The sequence below is a fragment of the Echinops telfairi genome, unplaced genomic scaffold (assembly GCF_000313985.2).
Source record: "Echinops telfairi isolate 266 unplaced genomic scaffold, ASM31398v2 ScPeMD7_1;HRSCAF=3_0, whole genome shotgun sequence".
Classification (NCBI taxonomy): domain Eukaryota; kingdom Metazoa; phylum Chordata; class Mammalia; order Afrosoricida; family Tenrecidae; genus Echinops; species Echinops telfairi.
Window position 1 is genome coordinate 73,287,487 of NW_022103896.1, and position 26,865 is coordinate 73,314,351.

Below are 26,865 nucleotides of genomic sequence, written 5' to 3' on the forward strand. Positions count from 1 at the left end.
GGGGTTTAAGTGGAGAGAAAATGTTTTGAGAATGATGTACAAATGTCCTTTACACAATTGATGTGTGTATGGATTGTGATAAGAGTTGTAAGAGCCCCTAATAAAATGTTTCAAAAACAAAAGAAAAAGGTTCAATCAAAACAGTGGCTTCCCAGGGGATCTGCAGGGCCGTTAAACCTGAAGCAGAGAGGTCAGTTTATAAGATTACAGTGAATGATTTTTAGAATCCCATAGGGATAATCTTGATAGATTTTCTTGAAGAACACAGGACAATCGTGGAGGTTTATTAAGAAGGATTCAGAAAACCCAAAATTGCATCAGTGTTGCTACAAAATAGTGAACTTTGTAAAAAAACGATTTTTTTTTAAAGGCCAGAAAGTTGTGCTAAGAATACACTTGCTCATTCCTCAAGGGTAGCAAGGGCCATCCCAGAGTATTTTGTTGGGAATCCTTACCCCATCCATCCATCCATCCATCCCTTTCCCTTCAGATGTTTTGTCCCCAAATTCACAGACTTTGTAAAAGTTACACTATTGGAGTCCTCTGAAGATGCCCAAACTGTCATTTGATGTGTCAAGACCTGAAATGCAAACTTCTTTGGGAAAGTGTTTGAGGGTGGAAACTGCCTTCAGAGGTGCATAAGCCTACATCAAAAGCAATCATTCCACATCTTGGTATTTTTGTTTTTAGAAGGCTACCTGATTTTGTATTGATACTTTCTGACTTACCCTTATTTAATGAAACGATCACACTAATGTCACCTGAACCCACTGATCAATTGTGAATTTACTGACAGTGGGAGAAGAGATATTATAGTTCTCTTTGACATAGGGCACAGTAAAATACAATGACGTTAACTATGATGGATGCTTGTCAAAAGAAGTTGAATTAAGTACATCTTCAGAGCCAACTATTATTTTATAGAAATTCGGGGTATAAATTAAATAGCACCCACAAGGATTTGTCTGGTTAGACCAATCCAGATTATAAAATATTTTACATGGCAACTAATTTGTTTTAAAAAAAAAGATCAATGGTATAAAAAGGGAAGGGGTAATGGTCTTAGATTACGAGATTTAATGAATCCTAAGAGCCAGTTATAATGCCTGGAACTTGCTTGGCTCTTGACTTGAACAAACCAACTGTTAATACACTCTTGAGACAATTGGAGAATTTAAATATGGATTATATAGAGGGGGCTTAAGTTTCTAGAAAAAAATAAATGAAAAGATAATGATTTCATAAACTTCTTGAGGTCTCATGTTACATAATAATATGGAATTATTGATAATTTTAAAGGGGGTAAAATTACATTGTACTTATATAAGAAAAAAGTATATAGTTTTCAGTGGTAGATTCTGAATTATGTAGAGATAAAATGGCAGAATTCTAGGGGTTTGAGATTGATGATGCAGGTTTGGCAAAATCTTGTAAATATCGAACCTGAGTGATAGGTATATGGAGGTTCATTATATTATTATTTTTACTTTTTAAAATTTGAAGTATTTCACTATAAAAATGCTTAATGTTATAGGTGATTATAAAGGAAACATATGTATGTGTAAAACATCCCATTGAACTTTTGAAAGATGTAGTATAATTTTAATAAAATAATTTATGAATATAAATATCTTAATTTATAAGAAATTTTTAAAAAGTCAAAAAGGCAGTAGAGCTTAGTTTATTTTTGTTAAACTAAAACTTACTTGAGTTTCAGTTTGTAATTGTCCAATTAATGAGAGGGTCTTAACCGCAATAAAACAGACCTGTGATTTGAAAGAAACAAACCAAAAAATTACTCCAAATTCCATGTGACATAAAATTATTTATTCTTTTAACTTACTGACTGAAAAACATGAGCAGCTTTCAAGGGTTGATGTAAAATGTGATTTCCAAGTTCAGCATCTAATTGAACAACATCAGAGGGATTTATTAAAATATTGAATCGGTAGACAGCATAACTTTGTTTTGAATCTGTAGAAACACAAATGTAAAAGTTAGTATAATCATATGTAGGAATTTATTTTAAATTTCTAAAGTAAAGTTGCTTTTGCTGACCATACCATTGTAATGTTTGCAATCTTCAATGAATTTTTGGAGGCCTCCACTTCTGTCTAGATAGATAAGTGCTGCTTCTTTCAGTTTTAAACTTGACATTATCTCCTGGTTGGTTATTCCTTTATATTACTAGTTGATTCAATCACCGTTGATGGTAAACAAGTACAGAAGGTACAACTCATAGAAAGGATGAGAAATCCTAGAAATTAAAAAAAATACTGTTAGGAAAACCTAGGCTGCCATCAAGTTGATTCTGATTCATAATGACTCTATCTAGTGTGTCTGTGACTGTAAATCTTTGCGGGAGTAGACAGCCTCATCTTTCTCCTGTGAGTGGTTATTGTTTTTGAACCACCAACCTTGCAATTAGGAGCCCAACACTTAATCCACAGTGTCACCAAGGCTCGCTCTTTACAGATTAGCTACTCCAAAAAATTCTTGCTGAAATAAATAATATCAGATGTTGAGGTCTGTTTTTAGGCAGTTTTTAAAGTGGTAAAAGTTATTTCATAAATTCAGTCTAAGTAATAGAGTAGTAGCAAGAATATTAACCTTAGAAATCTGAGAACTTGGTTCTAGACTCAACAATAGCTTGGTTGCCTTGAGAAAAATCTGATCTCCCTTGGCTCAATATTGTTATCTGTAGGAAACAAAGGGGTTTTTCGGTGGTTAAAAATTCCATCCAGCTTTAATTCTTGGGTCAGTGACAGACATAAAATATTAAGCCATAGTAATTACTAGCGGGTATAAAATTCATTTAAAGACAGCAAAGACTAATTGCCGGTAATTGTAGTAGGTACCAGACATAAAATTATTACACAGCACAGCAACAACAATTTTTTCCTCTTTGTGTCCTGGTTTTTTGGCCTGTTCCTGAGGTTATCTGGGGTGCTGAATCGGAAAATTGCAATGAATAGACCGCATCAGCTCTTGTGTCTTAGAGATGTGTTCCACTATATTTTCAGCTGTTTTAACTGGTTTATTTATTTAGAATTCAGATCCACAATTTCAGTATAAACCCCCAAAGGTAAGAAATTTGTGAAAAAGAATTACGTGTTAAGGGATTTCCAAGGGATGCTGTACGTGAACCCCTGGTGGCTATTTGGCTCTGTATCGAGCTACCAGTCATGCCAATCACTGCAGGCTTTACAGTTTAGAAACCCAAAGGAGCAGTTCGTCTCTGTCCTAGACGGTCACTATGAGTTAGAATCAGTTAGATGGCAGCAGGAGTTTTCTTTTTGGATTGAGAGGCTATGTAATATATTGAGAGAAGACTACAAGCTGGATACTGCAAAGCTGGAGCACAGCTTGAGAAGTGTGAAAAAAAAATGTTTTAATTGAAAAGGCACGTATGTGGGAGGGCAATTTAGAGTATTGAAATTGTAAAACCTTGTAGCAATTTTTATAAATATTTTGAAGTTCGAAATTATTCTTCAAAATACGCAATGAACATTTCAGAACACATTTTAATGTATAGAAGTCAATGGATAATTCATGTTAAATGTTTCAGTGGTGAGATTGACCCCAATTCCCCCCCCCAAATTTCTTTATAAGAAAAATTCTAACTCAAAAAAAAATTTCTGTGAACAGATAGAAAAATTGTACCAACTTATAACAAGACTGGAACCTTTTAAATTTAATAAAGGAGTTTGAATTCTGACCCATTTTGGGTTTCAGAACATTTTAATCTCTATTATTATCAAACTCACTACCAGTTAGTCGATTATGATTCATAGCCACCTCATAGGATAGAGTGGAACTTTTCCTGTGAGTTCCTAATGCTATAAATTTTTATGGGACCAAAAAAATTCTCTTGTAGAGCAGCTGTTGGGCTTCAATAGCTGACCTAGTGGTTAGCAGTCAAGTACATAGCCCACTATGCCATCAGGACTCCTTATTTATAGACAGTCACTCTCATTTCTGGTCCCCTTTTTAAGAAAACAAATTGGAACTGCCTACGATACAGTTCTTAATAAAGGTGAAGTGATATTGGGAAATTCCAAGTTCATGGTAGTTTTTACTGCTCAAATATATCTTTGAAGCAAAGGACACCAGGCAAAGTATAACTTGACCTAAATATTTAGTACAACACAAAATAAATCAAGCCAGCGTGTACTTTTTATTTCTTGACTAGCTATCACTACATTAAAACACCCTGATTTTTTATGGGCAAGCAGAGTAAAGAATGGTATGTGCTATATGCTCTGCATCTCAAAAAGTAGAGCTGATAGAGGAAACTGGTGCTATTTTTTTGGAATCAGTAAGTGAAATATACCCAAATACATGTGTAACATTTGAGGCACCAAAATGTGTCTTGGTCATTGTGATGATTGGACCTACCTTTCTAGGGGTTGCCAATTAAGAGAGGAAATGATGACTAATACATTTATTTATTATCAAATACTTGCTGGCCATATGCTATTTATGGGATACCAGCGGGTCCTAGACAAAGTCCAGGATACAATGACAGGTAAAATATGGTCCTTATCTTCAGGAACTCTGTTGGCATGATGGGGCAGATGTTGGGCTGCTCAACCTCAAAGCCAAGTAGTTCAAACCCACACGCTTTTCTGAGGGGAAAAGATGAGGCTGTCTGCTCTTGTAAATTTTACAATCCCAGAGACCCGAGGGAATAGTTCTACCCTGCCCTCTACAGTGTTGCTATGAATCAGAATTGACTTAATGGTAGTGGGTTTTAGTGTATTTAGAAAGAGCTCAGTGAGAAACATCAATCATATCAACAAGACAGCACAAAATAAGTGCTATAATAGAAATATGAATATATTAGGGACCATAGAAAGAATAATACATATGAAATACTTCACAGAGTTTGGGTTCAGCTTTATGTGGAGGTCATGTTAGTATTTTCTATTACAACATTTTACGACATTTTGATAGAATACAGTGGGGTGTCACAGAGAAGTTCCAAATGCTATTTTAGGGTGCCGTTTGACAGGTGAGTGAGATTGAACAAACTGAAGGGGAAGGGAACGAGGAGAAAGCTTTCCAGAGACAGGTCACTTTCCACTAGTACTTTAAGCCATTTTCCAAATAAAAGTAATTGAGACTGCCCCTTTCAGTAGTAGTAGGGATAAAACCTCAGACTTCATTTCTTTGTGGACATCAACTACATAATCTTAAGTGTATGCTGTGTATCTGACATTTCATCTCTGCTACATCAGAACTCAGGTTCCAGAAGCTGGATGATGATCAATGTCTGGGTGAGGCCCTGATTAGAATTTCTTGAAAGTCACAAAAGGGAAGCCATCAAGCTTAGTGAAAACCTAGATTAACATGGTTAGGTTTTTATTTTGTAAATCAGTGCCTGCTACCAGTGAGAAAAATGGATCAAAATTTGATAATCCATTTCTAATTTTTGCAAAAAATCTCAAGAGATTGAAGAAACCCTGGATTAAGAGATGAGGGATGAAATGGACGATTAGATTTACAGATTTCACACTGCCATGGAACCAATTTATACACTATGAGGAAGTGGGCACTAACTGGATTTGTAATGTGGGCACGAGCTGATGGAAGGAGCCTCGGTGCCCTAGCGGGCTAATCACCTAGTTACAGGTTCACACGCACCAGCAATATTGACAGGAGTCCGGTCCTAGAGGACCACTAAGTCGAGTCCACTCGATGGCAGCGGGCGTGGTTTTGGTTTCATGGGTCAAGAGATGGTCCTCTAAAGGAAATAGGAAACCCAGGAAAAGCTCACAACCAAACCAAATTCTCTGCTATGGAATCGATTCTGACTCAGTCCTGGTGGCTTAGTGGCTTACACTTAGGTTATTAACCACAAGGCCAGAAGTTCGAAATCGCCAAATAAGGCTTTCTATTACAAAGCGTTAGTCTCAAGCCCCACTCTGTACTATGTGGAAAATGAGAGTCCGGGGAAAGAAGACGGCAGTGACAAGGAAACGACACTCTCTGGAGACTTTTGATTTTGGCGGGCTGTGGCAAACCCAGATGGATCCATCCCGCCGAGTAACAGCTACCACAGCCTAGAGTGGCTCATAAACATAGAAAAAGCCGGGATAAGCAAGCTGTGGGTGGCCCCTGCAGGTGAAGACACGCAAGGCGGCGAGAACGCCCTCAGTGAGGTCACGGGTCAGGTCACGGGATAAGCTCCACGTGTTCCCACAGCCGGCACCACCAGCGCGGCTCCACTGGGAGCACGCGTCGAGCGCGCGCTCCTTGCCCGGGAGCACCAGAAGTGCGTGAGGGAGGGGACAACAGCGGAACTGAAAACACCTCACGGCGAAACGCGGATCCCAGCGGCAGTCCCCGGCCGGCAGACACCCCCGCCCCCGGCCCAGCAGGTGAGAGAACGGGGGGGGGGGGGCACTTCGCACCCACCCGCGAGCGCGCGCCACCTCAGGCCGGAGATCGCGCGCGTTGCGCACGCGCCCGCCCGCGCATGCGCACCCCCGTCGGAAGGCGCGGGCGCAGGGACTGTCGGGAAGCCGTTTGGTGGGAGCCCGCTTTCAGGGAACTGGTTCAACCGGTTTCAGTTGATTCACTCTTGCGAAGAAAGTGGAGGATGACCTTTAGTTTTCTTTGTCATCACGGGCCAGGGTGTTGATGTTTTTATTAAACAAGAGCAAGAACACAAACTTGGTGGAATGTCAAAGGTGCAGCTTTGGAAAACTGTGGTAGTTTCCCAAAGGTTAAACCCGGAGTTGGAATACGTCTCAGCGATTCCACTTCGACACCTCTCTGAGAGAAATGAGATTTGTGCACACAAAAAAGTTGTACACGACGGAGCACCCCGTGTCCCTTGAGGAAATCTGTCAGGATTGTCCCTGGGAGTCCCCCTGATACAGGGATCCTAACCTGAGCTTCCCTTTCTGGTCTGAATTGAACTGAGCCAGCAGATCTTCGGGAACCACTGTTTTGACTGAAATTTACTTTCAGAATCCATAAACTATCTTCATTTGTCTTATTCTTGCTTGAAAGGCCGATGGAAAGATTAGCTCTTTTTGAGCTCACTGATCTTTCCACAAAACTTTTATTTCTTTTAGTACGTTTGAGGAGGCTAAGCCGAGCAAATTGCCAGGAGATTTTGTCTGCTGCTATTCACTAGTCCAAACGACATGTTTCAATAAGTTACATCCGGAATAAACCCACGCACGAATGAATTGGAACCCTAGTAGTCATTCTTTACTAGTACGCTAAAAGCCATCTGGTTGTACAGTTTAGTGGGTGAATTGTATGGTGTGAGAATTATATTCCAATAATGCTGTTACAAACAACAAAAACACAAAACTTAAAAAAACTGTGCTGACACCCCACTCCCACCCCGCTGGTGTTACTTTGAATCGTTACCAACCCTGTTTCATTGCTTGGCATATGGGGTGAGAAAAACTAGGCCACTTTTCATGAGCCAGTAATTAAGTCCATGCTTTCAGTCTTTAATAAGGATGAAAAACACCTCAGTGGGTGAGAGGTGGGAAATAGCAGCGATGTGAGTGGTTGCTGTGTGCTGCTGGGTTAATTAGAAAACTGCCCCCAGAGGATTGCCTAGCCGCTAGGAGCAGATGGGCAGGTGTTTTCTCTGAGCCACTGGTGAGGGTTAAACCTTTTGGTTGGCAGCTGAGTACGTGACCATGGTGCGGTGAAGAAAGTGATTTCCTCTGGCACAAATAAATGTCCAACAGCAAAGAAACGATATGTTCTGTGGGCATTAATATTATTTAGATAGGAAGGAGAGGCTATGGTCCGGTGATCGACTTTGTATTTTAAGCCAATACATTTCTTCAAGAAGTTATCCATGTATTTTAAAGTTTAATCAACTAATACCCATAGGAGTTAATTTTTAGTAATCATGGATTGTTATATTGACCGAGTTTATGAAACTTCAAATTCGCCACTTTAAAGGCAGTATTTAGTACATTTAAAAAAATATGTTAGATATAGGAAGGGTTTAAAACCTCAAGTTTTCAGTATATTATCACAGATTGCAAGTTCTCCAAAAGTAATGGTGATGTAGTACAAATGTTATTGCTATAAAATACTTAAAAATATAACCCACTGCTGTGGAGTCAACTGCTCGTCACAGCAAGTCGACATGCTGACCTTGTGGTTAGCAGCCCAACATGTAACCCACTGCACTACCAGTGTTCCTTAATCATTAATACAGTAAGCTATAACTTTAGCATTATTACTATCACCGAGGCATATGACCAAATTCAAACACAATAAGGCTATATTAATTATTATCTGTAAAGACTGGAAAGAAATCCAACACTCGAGATAAAACTTAACCATTTGTATAGGCCAATTTTATTGTATACAAACTTTCTGGGTTACATGAATTAACTAATAAAACAAAAAAGCATTTCATATTGACAACTCATTGTGGAGTTTCCTAGGAAAATATAACAAAAGTTGATGTAAAAATTCTGCTCCCCAATAAAGTGAACAATACTGAAAATGTAGAACCCATAACAAGCCTGAGATAAAGACAACTTTTACTACAAAAATTTACAAGTGACATTTGAATGAAAAATGTTTAAAATTCCAACACACCTACTTCTTTCAGGAAACAGGGGTATCTAAAACCCCTGGTGGTTTTGAACCACTGATCTGTCTGTTAGCAATCATCATCTAACTCACAGAGCTACCAGTGTACCTTTTAAGATTATTAAAACCAAAACAAAACCCCGAAACCTATTGCCACTGAGCCACTTCTGAATGACAGGGTTGTCTAGAGTTTTACAATTCTTTGTTTTAAACTATACCCTAAGATTCATAGTAAATAGTTAAAACAGTCTGGTACTGATACAATGATGGCTTTACAGATCAATGGAACAGAATCGAAAACCCAGAAATAAAAGGATCTACCCATAGGCAAGTGATTTTTGACAAAGGACAAAAAAAAAAAAAAAAAATCAACCCATTAAGTGGGAGAGGGACACCCTCTTCAAAAAATGATGCAGGAAGAACTGGACCTCCATCTTCAGGAGAATGAGACAGGACCCATACTTTGCCCCATGCACAAAACTAACTCAAGATGAATTAGAGACCTAAATTTAACTCCAGAGCTATCAGGATAATCAATTAGAAAATTGGGGTAAACTTAAGGGCTCTGTTGCAGGGCATATAAGGCTACCAAATATAATAAAAGCAGCACACACAGTGGAAGACAATGTAGATGACTAAGACATTAGAAATAAAACACTTATGTACATGAAAAGACGTCATCAAGAGAGTAAAACAAAAGCCCATGAGTTTGGGAACAAGTCTTTAGCAATGATACAACAGGCAAGGGACTAATCACTAAAATCTATAGAACTCTGTAACAGCGAGAACAAGCGCTGCAGAGGGTGCAGCAAAATTGGAACTCATACGCTGCTGGTGGCTTGTAAAGATACGCAACCACTGTGGAAATTGGTGTGGTGCTACAACTGGGAATAGACATACCACGTGACCCAGCAGTAACTTTGCTGGGCAGACATACACCCCAAAGAAATGAGACGGAACATGAACAGATATATACTCTCCCATGTTCATTGTGGCACAGTTCACAATAGCAAGAAGCTGGAAACTGCCCAAAGTCCATCAGTAAAAGAATGGATAAAGGAACGCATACATACACACAGTGGAATACTATGCATCCCTAAAAAATGAAACCATGAAACACCTCATGACATGGAGGGACCTGGAAACTATTTTGCTGAGTGACGTTAGTCAACCACAAAAGGAGAAACCTTGTCTGAGTCCATTTCTAGAAGGACCAAAACCAAGTCTTCTGCTCTCAGGTCATGGAATCTCTCTGGTTGCCAATGAAGCAGAGAGCCTGCCTACTGCCCACGAGCCATAGACCACTCCTTTTATATGTGCATCCTAAAGACACGTCGACAGAGGAGACCTTACCGCAGCTGGGATCAGTTTCACAGACCATTCAGTTGCTGTTAGCACAACATTGTGCTAAGGTCACCCCAGATCAACAGACCCTCCAACAAGAGTGATACTCAAAAGTCAAGATATGGGGAGAGGGCCATGCATGTCTCTGAGAAACCACTTACACTTCTATTGGTGGGCACACCAGTTGGATCAACCTCCCATTGACAAAAAAACACTTAATATATAAAAAACAAAAAAAACGCTTAATAATATTTATATGAAAGCCAAGGGGAGAATGTGTCTGGTATTGGACTCTTTTCATCTAGTTTCTGTCCAGCTGTTGGTGACGCAGGCAGTGTGCTATGGACTGCTGGGAATTTGGATGCTCTCTTCTCATGGTGCACAATATCCTTCAAAGACCACACCAGGATTCCATGTGGAACCCTATTGAGCAAACAGGGCTTTATAGTGAACTCACCCGTAGCAGCTTTAAGGTACCGACATACTCCCTTGAACGGAAACATCCTAGTGTGAGAAGCAGATGGCTGCTGGCCCAATGGTGGTCACTGGCCTTTGGTTCGAATCCTTTGCTTGGAGGATGCCCAATGAAGGGTGACCTGGGACTACCCTATATTTACTATTTTAACGCTCTCCTTGCTTTCTTGTGACATGTATAAGTCTGCCTTTGTGAATGAGTGCTACCGAAAGTTTTGTTCTATCACCAGCTCCCACTGTTCATGTAAACAGTGTAGTCACTTAAGCATTTAACCCGTACAATAATTCATGTATTGTGGTCTGAAAAGCCAGCCTATACATGTATAACTTCCGTTTCTCAACGGTGTTTCAAAGTCATAATTGGTTAATGACACTATTAATTGTTATCTTATACTCTAGGATGATTCATAATGTTCTCTATCATAAGATGATAATGATGTCGCTAAAGTGAACCATTTATATATACCACAGACTAGATATGAATACATTCGGGGCACTTAATTCTAGTCTCGACCTACAAACATTTAGTTCTCATGATGTGGCCCTACCCAATACCCACCCTCATGAAGCGGTCGCTGATATGTGTGCTGTAGCCGTGCGGTGAAGAAACCAGAGTGGCTTGGCTGTCAGAATAGTGTCTGCGGTCTTAAAAGCTGTTTTCAAACAAGCAGCCACCTGAGTGAGATGTCAACTAAGTCCACATGGAAGAACCACACCACCAGCTTATGTGATCCAAGGACTGTAAATAATCAAATCCAAATAGAAAAGGAGTGGAACAGGGCTTACACCTGGTTTTCAGAAGGCTGTGGATGCCAGGGGAAGTCCAAAATCCATTTGGAGGGTCCCCACCTGGATTAAGCCTCTGGTGAATTTCCTGTGACCACAGTCAAGGGATGTCAGTAGCTTTGCTCTGGGAGAGCATTGTGAAGTTGATTGTGGCCGATGTCGTTAGGTTAACATGTAACACCTTGTCATTTGATCTTCTTTAGGACCCATTTTAAAGTTATTTCAGTTGTTACTATTTTCGGCTTTTTGAATGAGTTTGTTTCGTCTTTAGGTTTTTGTTTGCTTCGTTTTGTATGATTTTCTGCATATGAAATCCAGGACAGGTCAAACTATAGACAGTAACTGGATTAATAATTAACTAGGGGCACAACAGGAGAGGTTGGGGATGGGTGGGACTAGGGAGCTAACAACATTGAGTATGAGAAGAAAACACCCTGAATTTGTGGTGATGACTGCACAACTCTTAATGATTGAATGGCTAAATTGTCTGATAGGCGAATTATACTTTTAAAAGATACAGTCAGCCATCACTTCCTGCATAAAATGTAAAAATAAACGTGTTTTTCTTTTGTAAGATCATCTGAAGGAGCCCTAGTGGTGTAGTGGGTTGTGATGGGTTATGCAGGGATAGTAGTTTGAACCCATCAGCTGCTCCTGAGGAGAAAGATGGGCTGTCTGCGCCCTTAAAGACTTCCAGCTTCAGACATGGTAGGGAGCAGTTCTACTCTGTCCTACAGAATTGCTGAATCAGGACCAAATTGCTGGCAGTGGGTTTAATTTTTGGTAGGATCATTTGGCTAAATCACTGCTGTAAATATCACTTTCAACTTCTGATTCCCTACTGGCCTTTTACTGTGTGCAATATTGCTTTATATTATTTTGTATATTGACTTTAGATATATTGTGGGCAAAGTTACATTTTGAAACACACATTTTCTTCCTGGTTTAACTTCCATTGTAAAAGCAAGCATAATATAGAATAAAACAGCAAAATGGGAATTATCTTTGTGCCTGGATCTTTTTAATGACTAAAGAATATCTATATATCGAGGTCTATAGATATATAAAGAGATATAATTAATACATCACACAATAGCTCAATCATATTACAATGGGTTGTGCATAGAGGTTATTTTAAAGATAACAAATGAATGACTATAATATTGACAACACAAAAATAGTAAATGATTCTCAAATTTCAATGCTATCAATAGAAGTTAGCAATTTCTCTTATTGTTGGTGGACAAAAGAAAAAAAGTAGAACTACAATCTTTTCATAGCAGTAAACCCTTTGGAGCACCGGCACAAAAGCATGGGATATGGAATAAGCTGCAAAAGACCCAAACTCAAACATAAAATCCACAACAAAAGGCAAGTGGCAGAACATTCATTGCACATAAAAAAAAAAAAACCCCAACTTCAAAATTACATGTCTGAAAAATGATCAATTTTGACATGCGTTAGTGAAAAAACCATTCCAGTATTATCAAAAATGTTCCTGCACACTTACTTCCACTTACCAGATAGAACATGGCATCTCAAATAATGTTCAAAATATTTTTTAGTTTTGTAATATATCATAAATTATATTTTATAATATAATCCTGTCTATGGATAATCATTTACCAGTTAATGGCACACACCCAGAAGATGTTGGTAATGGTATTTTATAGTGATAAACTTAGAATGCTTAATTCACCATTAAAAATTTACCATGGCTGACATTGTATCTGACTAGTATTTGTTGGCTCCTTTTGTAAATTTCCTAAATTAAAAAAATGTTTTGGTATATTAAAAGAGCCTGTGATAAGTAGGTTTATTGTACCAACCTGGCCAATAGGAACATGTGGGATTAATCAGGTCACAGTTTGATTGGAGGGCAAAGAGATAAATGGCTTGGCAAGGCCCACCCCTTGCTCTCTTGTTCTCTGGTGAACGGACCAGTGTGTGGCTGCTGAGCTACTGTAGCTAGTTTTCTGCCTCAACTTGTGAGCCACACTACTTGTGGGATAGCCAACCTGTGTAACCTGTTGCTAGAGCTTGAGGTTCCTTCAAGACCTGCTTCACCACGCTGCTGGTGTGTACATCGCTTGAGCTTGAGGCTGGTGGATCCTGTCGTCTTGCACTGCTTGAGTTCAACATCCCATCTGGGCCTGCTTCACTGAGCTCCCGAGCTGCTGACTGTTGGGTGACCAGCCCTGCTGTTTGCTGCCTGTGGGCAGACTCTGACTGCATCGCACAAGGGAAGACTCAGCTGTCTGCTTCTTTGACCTTGGACCCAGAAGCCATCAGGAGTTGTTGAAGGACTTCCAGTATATAACTGTTCCACGGAAGTGAGTTGAACTGAGACTTCCATACTGCGGTGTGGACTAATTAGCTGTTATATTCCTTCATGCTGTATAAATCTATCTATCTATCTAAAATCATAAGTGTCCTGGTTTAATTTCTCTAGAGCAGTGGTTCTCAACCTGTGGGTTGCGACCCCTTTGGGTGTTGAACGACCTTTTCACAGGGGTCACCTGATTCATAACAGTAGCAAAATGAAAGTTATGAAGTACCAACGAAAATAATTTTATGGTTGGGGGTGTCACCACAACATGAGGAACTGTATGAAAGGGTCGTGGCATTAGGAAGGTTGAGAACCTCTGCTCTAGAGAACCCTAACACAGAGCCCTAGCAGGGTAAGCGTTGGCTGCTAACTGCAAGGTTGGAGGTTCAACCAGTCACTTTTAGGGAGACATATGAGGCTGTCTGCTCCCCCAAAGTTTTACAGAGTCTGGGAAATCATCTAAAAGGTTGTTGTGAGTTGGAATTGACTCGATGGCAGAGAGTTTGGTTTTGGATATACAAGGGAACTTCAAAGTCCCTTTGGGAAAAATGAAATGAAGACACAATGGGAATTTTCCATGAGCTTTTTGAAACCTACGCATAGTAATGCACTTTAACTGCTGCTGTGTCTGAGTAATTAATACCTCCAAATAAAGTTCATAATTTTCTGTATGGGTTTGGAAAGCACTACACTGTACCACTTGCAATAAAATTAGAGCTATATACATATATAACATGAAGAACTGTCATTTACACCAATGAATTAATTTTAATCATGAAATTATTCAAGTCTTCCAAAGGCATAAATATTTAGAAAATATTAGCATGCTTTGAGAGAACAGATAAACTTTAAATCTGGAAAAGATTTTGCCTGTGACGTTACAAAGTCCAACTTGGAAAATTTTGTAATTTACATGTATACCTATATATTTCCTGTTAATACTCTATACTTTTCTCCATCACATAATTTATTTTTATAATAATTACTTTTATTAAATTCATTGTATCAATTTCAAATGATGACAGATGTAGTTGGTCATTAATCTTATTTCAAATTTTATTAGCTATACAGATTTTGAGATCTGAGAAACATCAAAAGTCTTTAAAATTTGTTCTTAAAAATATACAATATTGCACTTCCATTTTTGGCAGTTTAAGCAGTGGCTGAAGAAGAAATTATACAAGGAGTTAGTTTTTATTTTGCTCTATAATAAGCAAAGAACTGTGTGTAAAGTAGAATTTGCACAACGAATTTACAGTAGTGCCAAATAAACTAAATACTTACAGTGTAAATATTAAGGTCTTATCTCTGAAGAGATTCAGTGTATTGGATGTAAAGAGCATTTACTTAAAAAATGTACTCCATCCCTCCTCCCATTCTGCTGAACCTTTTTAAGCCCAAGGGGATTGGCGTCATATATTTTGTGATTTCTCTCGTAAGACAGATACATTGAAGGGATGTTCATTCCTGGAGCACCGAAACTGGAACACGACATGCTTTCACTTAGAATGTTTCCTAAGCAACCCGAACAACCTCCACACCACACTCAGCTTAAGCAGAACTCCAAGTTAAGCCTTTTCAAAAAGTTTTTCTGTAATTATCCTCTTTTACAAGTGTACAAGTTAGTTGCTGTGTAATAACTTTAAGGTCAGTTCCTTTTACTTTTTCTGAAAGACTTAAGATCCTAAGTATGCATTTGCTTAATTATTTTTAACTTTTGGTATATCATAATGATACAATGTATGTTTATACGGACCCAGAATTTGAAACTCACCTTTTTAATTCTCAATAAGGTAAATATTCTAAAAAACTCTATTTTTTTCCCCACTTATTAACCAATCAGGAAGACAAATAATTATTTGCAAAAGCAAATGCCAAGATTTAGACCTACTTTACAGTGTATTAAACATTAATAAGACCAAAAACTAACAATGTGAAAATAAATAGAATATACCTGTAATATAAATACATGACACAGAAACATTCACCTTTGGCACCACCTAAAAAAGTTTCCAACAGTACTCATTATTCTTAATATCTCTGGGAATATATTTAAAGTTTCAACGATTAGGTTTCTCCTTTTCTTCCAGAGGGAAAATCTTTGCCCACAAACTTGAATTGGTATTTCAAAAGCCAAGAATTTCCGTTTGTTTATCCTAAAACAATCTACAAAATAAATGGTATTCCAATATGCTAATTATTCTTTATATTTTAATCCTACAGTGACTTGATGATTTCGAACAGTGATTAAATGTAAAGGATATTGTTTCTTCTAAACAATCATGTACCAATTGCATAGCTCTGATTTGAAAATAAAAGTCGTAGTAGAGTTACAACGATAGTAATACATATATTAGTTGAACTGAAATAGGTTATTGAAAATCAGTCTATTTTGGGCAGATGTTAGTGTAAACTTAGAGGGGAAAAACAGTCAATAGCAAAAGAGTCTTTCAAAAAATAGGTTAATGCTAAGAGAATAATAGCTTTTAAAATTTCCTTTAAAAAATAAGCTTAATAAACAAGAATACAAATTTTAATCCAAAATTTCGTTCTGTGAAATGCCCTAGTTTCCTGCACACAGCAGAAGATACAGATTTCATTGTTTTCAACATTACAAGTAAAAATGAGGCACTAGTTAGACATTGCTTTTATATATTCACACAAGAAGGAATTTCAGAGTCCCATCCATAGGCTTATGTTTGTTCGATGTTTTCCAAATGGCAATTGTTCACAAAAACAAGTCTTCTGAAGGAGGCGCGTAAGAGAAGCCGATGAACGCGTCGTCGGCCTCCAGCACACTGGCGTTCACTACAGAGTACTCAGAAGACAGGCACACAGAGCATGGGACGGTTTCTTCTGTAAATGCTGCGTCAAAGTTTCGGATATCATCTGGTCCGGCCTGAAACAGCAAAAGCATACATTATTTCCACTTTTGTTATGAATTGGATTGTGTTCCCCTCTTAGATGCAGGTCAACATGGCTAGGCCGTGATTCCAATAGTATGTATATATATTCTCCAGTTTTAGATTTTATATCATAATCGCATGTATTGTAAATCCTAACCTTTTATGATGTTAATAAGGCAGGAAGAAGAGGCAGTTATGTTAATGAGATAAACCAAAAAACCCAAACTCACTGCCATCCAGGCAATGCTGCCTCATAGTGACCATTTGTGGGTTTCCAAGACTGTTTACTGGAGTAGAAAGCCCAGGAGCTGATGGTGGTTTCGAACTGCAGAATATGAGGATGGCAGCCCAATGTGTAACCACTATACCACTAGGGCTATCATCTACAAAAGTAGATTGTACCTTAAATTGATCTCTTGTGAGATAAGAAAGATATTAAGCAAGTGAGCAGAGATCAGAGGGACCTCTTATCAACAAGAAAGAAAAGCGGGGCAGAGCTCATCTATGTACCCTGAACCTCCTAAACCAGGGTACGATTGATGCCGACGAGATCTCCACAGATGTTCAAAGGAAACTAGGATCTTCCCTCCAGAGCTGATAGAGAGAGAAAGCCTAGAACCCAGACTCTGAGCCTCCTAACCTGTGAGAGAATAAATTTCTGCTCTTCAAAGCCACCCACTAGCTGGTATTTCTCTGTATTAATAGTGCTACATAACCCACTGCGGACAAGTTGATTCTGATTCCTAAGACCCTATGGGATAAAGGATATCTGTTCCCAGGGTTTCCAAGGCTGTAAATCTTTACAGAAGTAGATTGTTACGTTTGTCAGCTGCAGAGCAGCTGATGGGTTTGAACAGTTGACCTTCTGGTCAGCAGCCAAGTGCTTTAATTCTTGCACTACATAGGGTTCCTTAGCACTAGAAAACTGAGACAGAATTTGGTTCTAGGGCTGGGGAGTTTCTGGGTGCTTGTTGGCAGAGCTGGGCTTGCTGACACATAGAACAGGGTAGCTCTGGGCCCTATCAACAGAGCTAAAGATCTTTCCAGCAATTGTTTGAGCACAAAGAACCTGGGCCAGCTTAAGAGGCCCGAGTGGCTGAGAGATTAAGGAACCAAGAAGCAGAAGCTGAAAAGACAAGGAGCTCAAGAAACAGTGGCTTTGGACCATCGTGGTGTAGTGGTTACGAGTTGGGCTGCGATCCACTAGGTCAGCAGTGCAAAACCACCAATCACTCCTTGGGAGAAAGACAGGGCTTTCTACTCCCACCAACAGCTAAACAGTCCCGGAAACTCACAGGGGCAGTCCTACCCTGTTCTGTAGGGTCTCTCTGAGTTAGTACTGACTCGATGGCACTAAGTTTGTAATTTTTTTTGGTTTTGGTCACAAAGGCTGAAAGCATGGCCTCTGGGATTTCAAGGGATAAGGTCACAGTCCACTAGGTTTCAGAGTCAGAGCGTCACCAGTTATATGTTACATTACTGAAAGAAAAATCATTTTATTGGGGCTCTTACAGATCATAATATTTCATACATCAATTGTATCAAGCATATTTGTACATATGTTGCCATTATCATTTCCAAAACATTTTCTTTCTACTTGAGCCCCTGGTATAGGCTCCTCTTTTTCCCCTCCCTCCCCCTACTTATTTTCAAAATGATTGGATAGATACATACCACATTAGGATTAAATGGTGGTGGGATTTTCTTTTGTACAAGGTCAGTCCAGCTGAGTGATTCAAAAAATGGATGGTTCTGAATTTCAAGCTAGAATAGTAAAGAAATATTTTTTACTGGTTCTGAAGAAAATGTGAGATACCAAACCACAACCCTTTTGGCTCTTGGATACACATTAATGCTATTCCTATGGTCAAGCAGTGTAGTACAAAGACCCACAGGCTAGATGTCAAAGATGGCTACATAGAACCGACTACCCAAGTTATCCTTTTCCCTGTCACAGCTTCCTCATGGGGAACATGGAATTGGCATTTCTGCATTGGATGCCTCACAAGCTTGCTTTGAGGGTGAACTGATAATATAGAAATAACAGTGCTACAAAAAGCACAATATATATACTCAGAAGTATTAGTGATGCCCAAGTAGGTGATTTAAAGAAGTCAGGGCACGTGCGTAAAACCAGTGTGATCATTACTACGACCAAGAAAACTCCCCGCTCCAGTTGGAACTTTCAGGGTTGGCAGCTTCCAGTCTTGTTTCCCAGTAAGGTGCCATGAGAGTGGAAAACTCGGATCCTCCTCAGTTTGTGGGTTAACCAACACTTCATAGGGAAAGTGATGTCTGATCAGAGATCTAAGGAGGACTAAGAATTAGTTGCAAAGATGTGAATGGAGAACATTTCAGGTGGAATAGGAAGTCCTGAGGTGGCAAAGAGGTTAGATTGGTCACTGAACGAGAACCCAAGATGGTTGCAGAATAAGGAAGGCTCAAGACTGCCAAACAGGTGAATTTAAAGATGTAGACAGGGGCCGTGCTATATGGAGACCACATTCACTTTGCCAAAGGGCAGAGTGTGGAGAGTTGGGAAACCAGCAAGGAGGAAACAGGAAAGACAAAGAGGAAGTATGACAACTAATGATGCATCGTGGTGATACCTGGAGGGTGGAGGGAGGCTGGGGTAGAAAGGGGGAACTGATCACAGGATCTACATATAACCCCCTCCCTCGGGGAGAAGGGAGAAGTCAAACAGTGTAAGACATGACAAAATAATAATGTATAAATTATCAAGGGTTGGTGAGGGAGGGGTAGGCAGGGAGGGAAGGGTAAAATGAGGAGCTGATACCAAGGGCTCAAGTAGAAAGCAAATGTTTTGAGGATGATGAGGACAAATGTACAAATGTGCCTGACACAATGGATATATGTATGGATTGTGATAAGAGTTGTACGAGCCCCCAACAAAAGGATTGAAAAACAAACAAACAAAACTAATGATATATCAAAGGGACTGCAATAGACACAAAGTGTGTAAGAATTGTTGAACATAAAACTGATGATCTACTCTGTAAACCTTCACACAATGCACAATTTTTCATTTGGATTTCATTCTAGGGTTATGAGAAACTATCAAGAAACTATAGGTAGGGAGATGCCACAGTTATATTATTATAACTTAAAATATTTTGATTGTAACACTGAAGTGGATTGGAGAGTCAGGGCCGGAGAAAGGAAAAACAACTCCTATTGTGCTCATGTAAACATGATAGAGGCTAGGAAACAGTAGGGACAGTGTGGTTCGAGAGAAGTTCTGGGTGAATATAAAAGGGAGGGAGGGGAAAAATGAGGACCTAATGCCGGGGGCTTAAGTGGAGAGGAAATGTTTTGAGAATAATGAGGGCAATGAATGTACAAATGCGCTTTACACAATTGATGTGTGTATGGATTGTGATAAGAGTTGTATGAGCCCCTAATAAAATGACTAAAATAAAAAAATAAAAAATAAATAAAATTAATTAAAAAATAAAATAAAATAAAAGATGAGAATAAAGAATGACTCTCAGGTCCCGGATGTGAACAACCAGATGGACAGTGATGCCAATTAATTAGAAAGGGACTCCCAGAAGACGTTTGTAGGAATTCAGTTTTACAACTGCTAAGTTTTAATTACTCTCAAGAAAACCAAGTGGTGATGCTGAAGAGAGAGGCTATGTCCGTCTAGATCACAACCACAACAATTCAGATTCAGAAGAAAGGTCTAGACAGAAACACGTTGGATGACAGTGTGTTCCTAATGAAAGCCATGGTACTACTTGAGACTGTCCAGGAAGAGATCATAGCGGAAGAAAGGAGGATCTTAGGGAAACCCCAGGAAACTCAAAACGTAATGGTCAATTTAAAGGAGAAGCGCCTTCCTTAGTTGGTAGGCTACTGGAGGAGGCCTTGGAATCCAGACAGCACAGTGTGAGAGGAGTGTGTGCTCTGCTAAACCCGACGGAAGCAGGAGAGAACTACACGCTGACATGCTGTTGAGAGCTCCAGCCAAGGAAGAGACGAGTCTCTCCAAACTCACTGCCATCGAGGAGATTCTGATTCACAGCAACCTTAAAGGGCAGGGTGGAACTCTCGATGGGAGTAGAAGGCCTCAGCTTTCCCCTGACGAGCAGCTGGTAGTTTTGAACTGCTGTCCTAGTTAGTAGCCCAGCATGGAACCCAGAACTACCAGGACTCCCAGGAACAATAGTACCCCAAAATTCTAGAAACTATTCTGTGGTAGAGCAGAGATTAAGTTTGGCTATGAAGGGAAGATGCTATAAGTAGTACCTTACAAGGCAGTGGGGTTGAAGGTTTTTGATTTGCTCTAAGATGAAGGTGTTATGATTTAATTATTATTTGGAAAGAACCAGAACAAAAGGGGACAGTTGTTTGTGCAGAAAAAAAGTATTCATAATAGAGTTCCTTGCAAAGGGGTGGGATTTAGGACTCAGCTAGAAGAAGCTGATCTCCACTAGAAGAGGTGTAGGTGGTAACGATGTAAATATGATAGCAAGAAGCCAAGCGAGCTCCCTTTAATGGTTCTGTTTTCCTTATAAAACGTCCTGAATGTGAGGAAGCAAAGGAGTCAGAAAGTTGAGAGCACACTGGAAACAGCGCCTGCAGAGAGCAGGAGAGAGCTGAGTAGAGCACTGGGCCGGGTGGCATGGGGGCGTCTGTTATTTGCGATGTTACCTATGATTTGTCCCACCAGAAGAGCTTGTGGCTGTTGGATGCCATCAAGTTGATGCTGACCCAGAGTGACTCTGTGCACAAGCAAACCAAACACTGCTTGGCTCTGCACCATCCCCACACAGGCTGTTGGTGCCCACTGTTGTAGCCATTGTGTCTCCTCGAGGGTCTCTTCCTCTTTTTCAATGGACCATACATGGTGTCCTCCAGGGATGGGCTCCTCCTAACATGTCCAAAATATGTAAAATGAGGTATTGATATTGTTTCCAAGGAGCATTCTGGCTGTACTTCCTCCATTCTTCTAGCGGTCCGTGGTACGTGCAATCTGATACATCATCACCATCATGCATGGCATAGTCTTCTTCAGTCATCCTCCTCCAGGGGCCGCTCTCTCATTCACATGAGGGGGTTGGAAAATATCATGATGCAGGTCAGGCACACCTTAGTCCTTAAGTTGACAGCTTTGTTCTTCAACACTTGAAAGAAGTCTTTAGCAAAAGATCTGCCCAGTGCACTACGTCATTTGGTTTCCTGACAGCTGCTTCATGAATCCATGTCAAATGAAGGCTCTGACGCTTCAAAAGTCCCATTTGTCATGCTGTTGTTTACTGATACAGTTGTGAGGATTTTTTGTTTTCTTGTTGAGGTCTAATCCACACCGAAAGCCATAGTCTTTGACTTCAATACGTGTTTCAAGTCCTCTTTCAGCAAGCAATGTTGTGTCATCTGCATACTCTAGATTATTAATGAGCCTTCCTCCAATGCTGATGCTGCATTCTTTTTCATATAATCCAGCTTCTTGGATTCTTTGCTCAGCATAGAGATTATATGCTCAGAATACAACATATGTGGTGAAAGGATACAACTCTGAGGCATACCTTTCCTGGTTTTAAACAGGTTGTATATGAGCACAGCTAAACACATCTGTTCCACAGAAGTGCACAGCACTGGAGACTTTCACATAGGGTTGTCACTGTCAGACAGGGTTGCTAGGAATCAGAATCGACTTGAGGTCAATGGGTTTGGTGTTTTGCTCGGTTTTATTATAGGGTCATTATTAGTCAAAGTCAAGTGGGGAGCAGGGGGTTAGGGTTCAACAGACCAGAAGGTGGAAAGATGGTTGGATTCACCCAGGGTTGTGACTTCTGCCACTGAACTCAACAAAAGGTCCGTAGTGTCTAAAAGTCAAGGACAGTAGCAAGAACGACGGAAACTGTGGACAGAAACGATGGGATCTGAGCTTGAGAACACAAACTGTTGGCAGAGTTGGCAGAGCAGCCGGGGGGCAGGGGTTGGCAAATACTGGGGGCAGGAGGCAGTATTGTTAGAAAACCTCACTTGTCACAGATCAAGTTCATGACTGATAAACAGCCTCCAAGAAGTTCTGAGAGGGAAAAGGAAGAGTTCTTGTACCTCACTTGTTTGTGGCTTTACTGGCAGCTAACACAACACCAGTAACCAGCAAGTTGATTACTGTGATTCACAAAAACCAACCTGCAGATTCCATACCTCAAGGAGGTGTCACCAAGTTCCCCTAAAGCAGTAAGTAATACAGCTCAGACAGCAAAAGGAACTTGATATAATTCTTGCTAAACAAATGATTTTAAATTTTAGGCAGTTAGAAAAAACCCATACGCTATCCAACATTTTTTCGAAAGTGGATAGAAGAGGAAATTATTACAAATGAAATCAACTTTTTATGAAAATCAAATAAAAAGTGCATTTGGAAGTATTCTGAACGCTGCTCAGTTCTACGTAAATGTTGGTGACAACTGCTGAGACACGCCTGCTTCCTTTCCTGGTGCTAGTCTTTCATGATTACAGTTATGACATTAAATACCACGTAAAATAAGGATCCATTTCCCAACTTTAGATAAACTTCGGATGAAGCCAGCAGTGGGACAGATGTTACGTACAAAGTCTTCTTTGGCACCAAGTCGGTTTTGCCTGTCTTTTTCTAGGAGTTCTTCCAGAATGGACCAGGCTGTGAGGCTCACTCCGGGCCTCAAATTTAGGGGCTTGTGTAGAATATTGTCATACATTTCAGCAACATCTCGGCAATAAAAGGGAGGCTGGAAAAAAATCAAAAGACATTATGTGGTAAACAACTATGCCAAGACTGGGGTTAAAATAGGAGGGTCCGGCCTTCACCTGCATGGGGGGGTCTGGAAGGTGCACAGGCTTCGGGGACATTTGTAGTGTGGTCTCCCGATGCCCTGAGATGCCAAGGCCTGGCAAACCACAGAATCAGGGCCAGCTCATTTGCTCATTCGCACCTTACGGGCCAGTGTTAAACTGTCTGACTTCTAACAACTGGTTTAGAGGAAACAACAACTAACCTCCTCATCGGCACAGTTGGCAGAATGAGTGGGAATAGAGATTCCAAATGTACCTTCTTGAAGATTTTGGAATAAACTAATGAAAACGTGAGATGGAGGCATTGAGGCAGCAATCCTTCTTAAGCACTGTGACAATGACAACATTGTGGGTATTCTTAGTGCTGAGGAGACAGCGCCAACATATAAATTTGCCAGGTAGCCATCCAGCTTCTGTTTTTCAGAGGAGGAAGAAAACCTTTTACTTTTTAGCTAAAACCCCCCAAAACTATTTTAAGTAGATAATTAAAAATTAAGCTTCATTAGTGAGGCACATGTTTCATATATTTGCTTTTGGATTAATGGCATTTTATATATAGCTTTGGTATCTTATAATTCCCAAGTCTTCAAAAGAAACTCAAAGAATGTTGACGTAAGTCAAGAAGGTAAATAAGTAGCCCTGGAGAAGACATCAAGTCCTTATGTGTTTTAACATTCATAAAACTAGATTATTTAACAAGGAGGTCATAGTCAATGACAAAGAGATGCTGCTGCCTTTCTTAATAACCTATTATCACTATTAGCAACAGGGAAAAATGCTCTATAATGTATGTCATGCGCAGAATTTAATTGAGAGCTCCAGTTTTCGGGAAAAACGACAGAAACACACAAACCCAGAGGGTCTCAGTGACTTCAGGACTTGGCTTGTGCAGTGGCAGCTTCAGTGCTGGTTCTCAGCGTGATGTTACTGGAGAATAAGGGATCAGGAAGGGGGCCTAGAATCTCTGCTGAATATTTCAAAAAGTGTAAAGAAGAACAAACGTTTACTTCCAATAAACATGTGTTGGCTATCTAAACTCCTGAGAGTGTCTGGTTTGGGTTGGAAGGTTAACTCGGTGCTGGTAAACAACTCAACTCAAGTTAATCAGAAATCATGCTGCCTTTCTGTGCCTTTAATAAAAACTGGGGAAATTAATTAGATAGTAAGCACCACTTTGTTCCCCTGTGAAATCCTCAAGACAAACGTTTGTGAGAAAGTAAATGAACAATCCCCAGTGGGGAAAAAGCTGAGAATCCGTTTATCAGTTAAATCCTACAACAACACAAACTACAATTGATAATGTGTTAAATAATAAACTGACGTGATGAAGGGAAATTATTTGGTATGGCTCTTTTACCCACGCCTGTGTAACTTCCACCAAATGTCTGGGTGGGGTCATGCAAATAGAGTGTAACACTAATCGAGGAGACAGGTCCGTTTTGCCATTCCTTTGAGTATAAGAGCGCCCTCTCAGACGCAGGAGTAGGGAGAATCCTGTGATCATTAGGAAAGAAGAGCCAGGATCAGGTAGCACGTGGGTTCCCTGTCTGAGATGGCAGAGGCAACAGAGGTGCTAGAGACCACAGCACTGAGGTCATGAGCCAGAGCAGCCAGAAGCAGTACTGAGAGTGTGAGGGAGAGAGATGGCCTTCCCAGCCCAGGAGCAAAGGAAGGTCAAAGGACCACAAGGCTGAAAATCTGAGGACGAGAGAGAAAGAGGTGCAGCCAGCATGGCTGGGAACAAAAGCACTTGTATCCTCAGCATTTTATAACCTATAAGCTTCCCGAGTAAACCATTATTGTGAGTATGTGGCCACTGCAGTGACTTACTGAACCCAGCAGAGAAGCAGAGTGGCGTGGAGGAGAGCTTGGTGTCAGAACAGCGTAAAGGAGGATGGAAAGATGGAGGCCCAGAGGCACGTCTGGCCATTGACCTTGGGCTGGTATGGAGTTGGATTCTCCTCCCGTGTACTGAAGCCAGAAGAGGTCAGACGTGGCTCCCACGCCAGCTCCTCCGTTGATAAATTCAAAAGTGTTCTCCTTTCATCTTTTTGAAATTACGTAGGCAGGCATGATATTTGAGGTAAACAAAATGAAAGTAGGCAATGTGATTTTTATTAGAGACTCCATTTCAACAGGCCCTACATGTACAATGTGAGACACTGTTTCCATTTAAGTCGCCTCACCACTCACCAGCCTATTCCAAATTCCCCCGCTACCCACAACATAAACTTTCCCTCTTACCTTTCTGGTTGCTGCTGTCAGTTTGAGCCCAGAGAGGTCATTACTTAAAAGCACACAGAGCTCAAGGCAGAAATTCTTTACCAATTAAGCTGAATTCTTGTTTGATTGAAAGGAAAAGTGGGTAATCTAAATGCTATAAGCAGGTATCTATTTCTAAAAATGACAGGAGGATGAGAAGAGCTGAAGTAGTGATTAATTTGCCATAGAAATAATTATATCAATTAAAAAACTAGAAGCATGATAAAAAATTACACTTTTTGTGCATTCTCTGACGTTTTGTGATCCACTTAACCAAGTTATTGTTCGGTTCTTTTGTTAATGTTCTCTAAGTGCCCATAAGATTATCAGAAAGGCAGAAGTGGGGAGGATCTCAAGTTAATTATAATATATTAAATAGTCATAAAAGCATAAAAATACATACCAATCCATACAGCATTTCGTACAGAACAGCCCCAAGGCACCACCAATCTACGGTATTATCGTAGGGCTGCTTTCTGATTACTTCAGGTGCAAGATACTAGAGAAAAGATTAAGTTATTAGAATATTTCAATCAATAGCTCAGTACAAATTTAGGAACAATTTAGGTTTAACAGATTTTTGGCTTTCCTGAAACACAGTAAGCCTACTCTATTTCCAGTGGGTTGGAGGGTGTTCTCGTTCTACCCCAGTGTTGGTTAGTCAACAGGGGTCCTCTTTCACAGATACTGTGATGCACTTAAGATAAACTGAGTATGGCAAATGTAGAACATAAGTGGATAAAATATGTGTTTCAGGGGGAAAGTCTCTGAAAAGATTGATTTTTAGAAGTTAAAATTTAGAATTAAAAATTAAATTTTAGAAGTTCCTTTGGTCATCACATTTATCACATTCTTTCCCTGCAGATTTCTTAATCTATCAACTACAATCCTTTTTGTTTACAGAGAAAGAAAAAATAAATTCATTCTTAATGGCAAATTTCATATCAATTTTCTAAATACATTATTTAGGAAAGCTGCATAAAGCTATACGATTGTTGTGGTTGCTAAATGCTGTCGAATCCGTTCCAATTCTTAGCAACTCCATGCACAACACACAAAGAAACACTGCCAGGCCCTGCACCATCCTCACCATCTTTCTGATGTCTGAGCCCATTACTGTAGCCACCATGTCAATCCATGTCATCGGTCTTCCTCCTTTTCACTGGCTTTCGATTGATACATGACCAAAGCAGGAGATATGAAGCCTTGCCATTCTCCTATCTAAGGCACCTTCTTGTGCTTCCTCTAATGTTGTCTTTCCAGATGTCTGTTCTTTTGGCGGTCTGTAGCAAATTCAGTATTCTTTGTCAAATACCATAATCCAAATGCACCAGTTCTTCAGTGGTCTTCATGTTCACTGTCAGGTTT

The 26,865-nt window shown here is 39.9% G+C and overlaps 2 protein-coding genes across 3 annotated transcripts in view; both read right to left on the bottom strand.

The window, feature by feature from the left end:
- MCMDC2 (minichromosome maintenance domain containing 2) overlaps positions 1-2,157 on the bottom strand; it is a 27,846-nt gene extending 25,689 nt beyond the window's left edge. The window contains exons 1-3 of the mRNA XM_004697532.2: positions 2,064-2,157; positions 1,844-1,974; positions 1,707-1,766 (exon numbers count right to left, since the gene is read on the bottom strand). Of these exons, the coding sequence (XP_004697589.1) occupies positions 1,707-1,766; positions 1,844-1,974; positions 2,064-2,157 (285 nt within the window). The remainder of the gene's footprint in view (positions 1-1,706; positions 1,767-1,843; positions 1,975-2,063) is intronic.
- A 12,110-nt stretch (positions 2,158-14,267) lies between these two features.
- The window catches only part of LOC101653188 (serine/threonine-protein kinase Sgk3), a 118,290-nt gene continuing 105,692 nt past the window's right edge, over positions 14,268-26,865 (bottom strand). Inside the window, exons 13-16 of one of the 2 annotated variants that reach the window (XM_004697534.3) lie at positions 25,901-25,996; positions 23,016-23,171; positions 18,100-18,189; positions 14,268-16,418 (exon numbers count right to left, since the gene is read on the bottom strand). In XM_004697534.3, coding sequence (XP_004697591.1) covers positions 16,248-16,418; positions 18,100-18,189; positions 23,016-23,171; positions 25,901-25,996 — 513 coding nt within the window. In that variant the 3' untranslated portion in view covers positions 14,268-16,247. Of the gene's footprint in view, positions 16,419-18,099; positions 18,190-22,939; positions 23,172-25,900; positions 25,997-26,865 lie in introns of those variants that run through there. The other variant, XM_045284335.1, reaches the window with a different exon arrangement.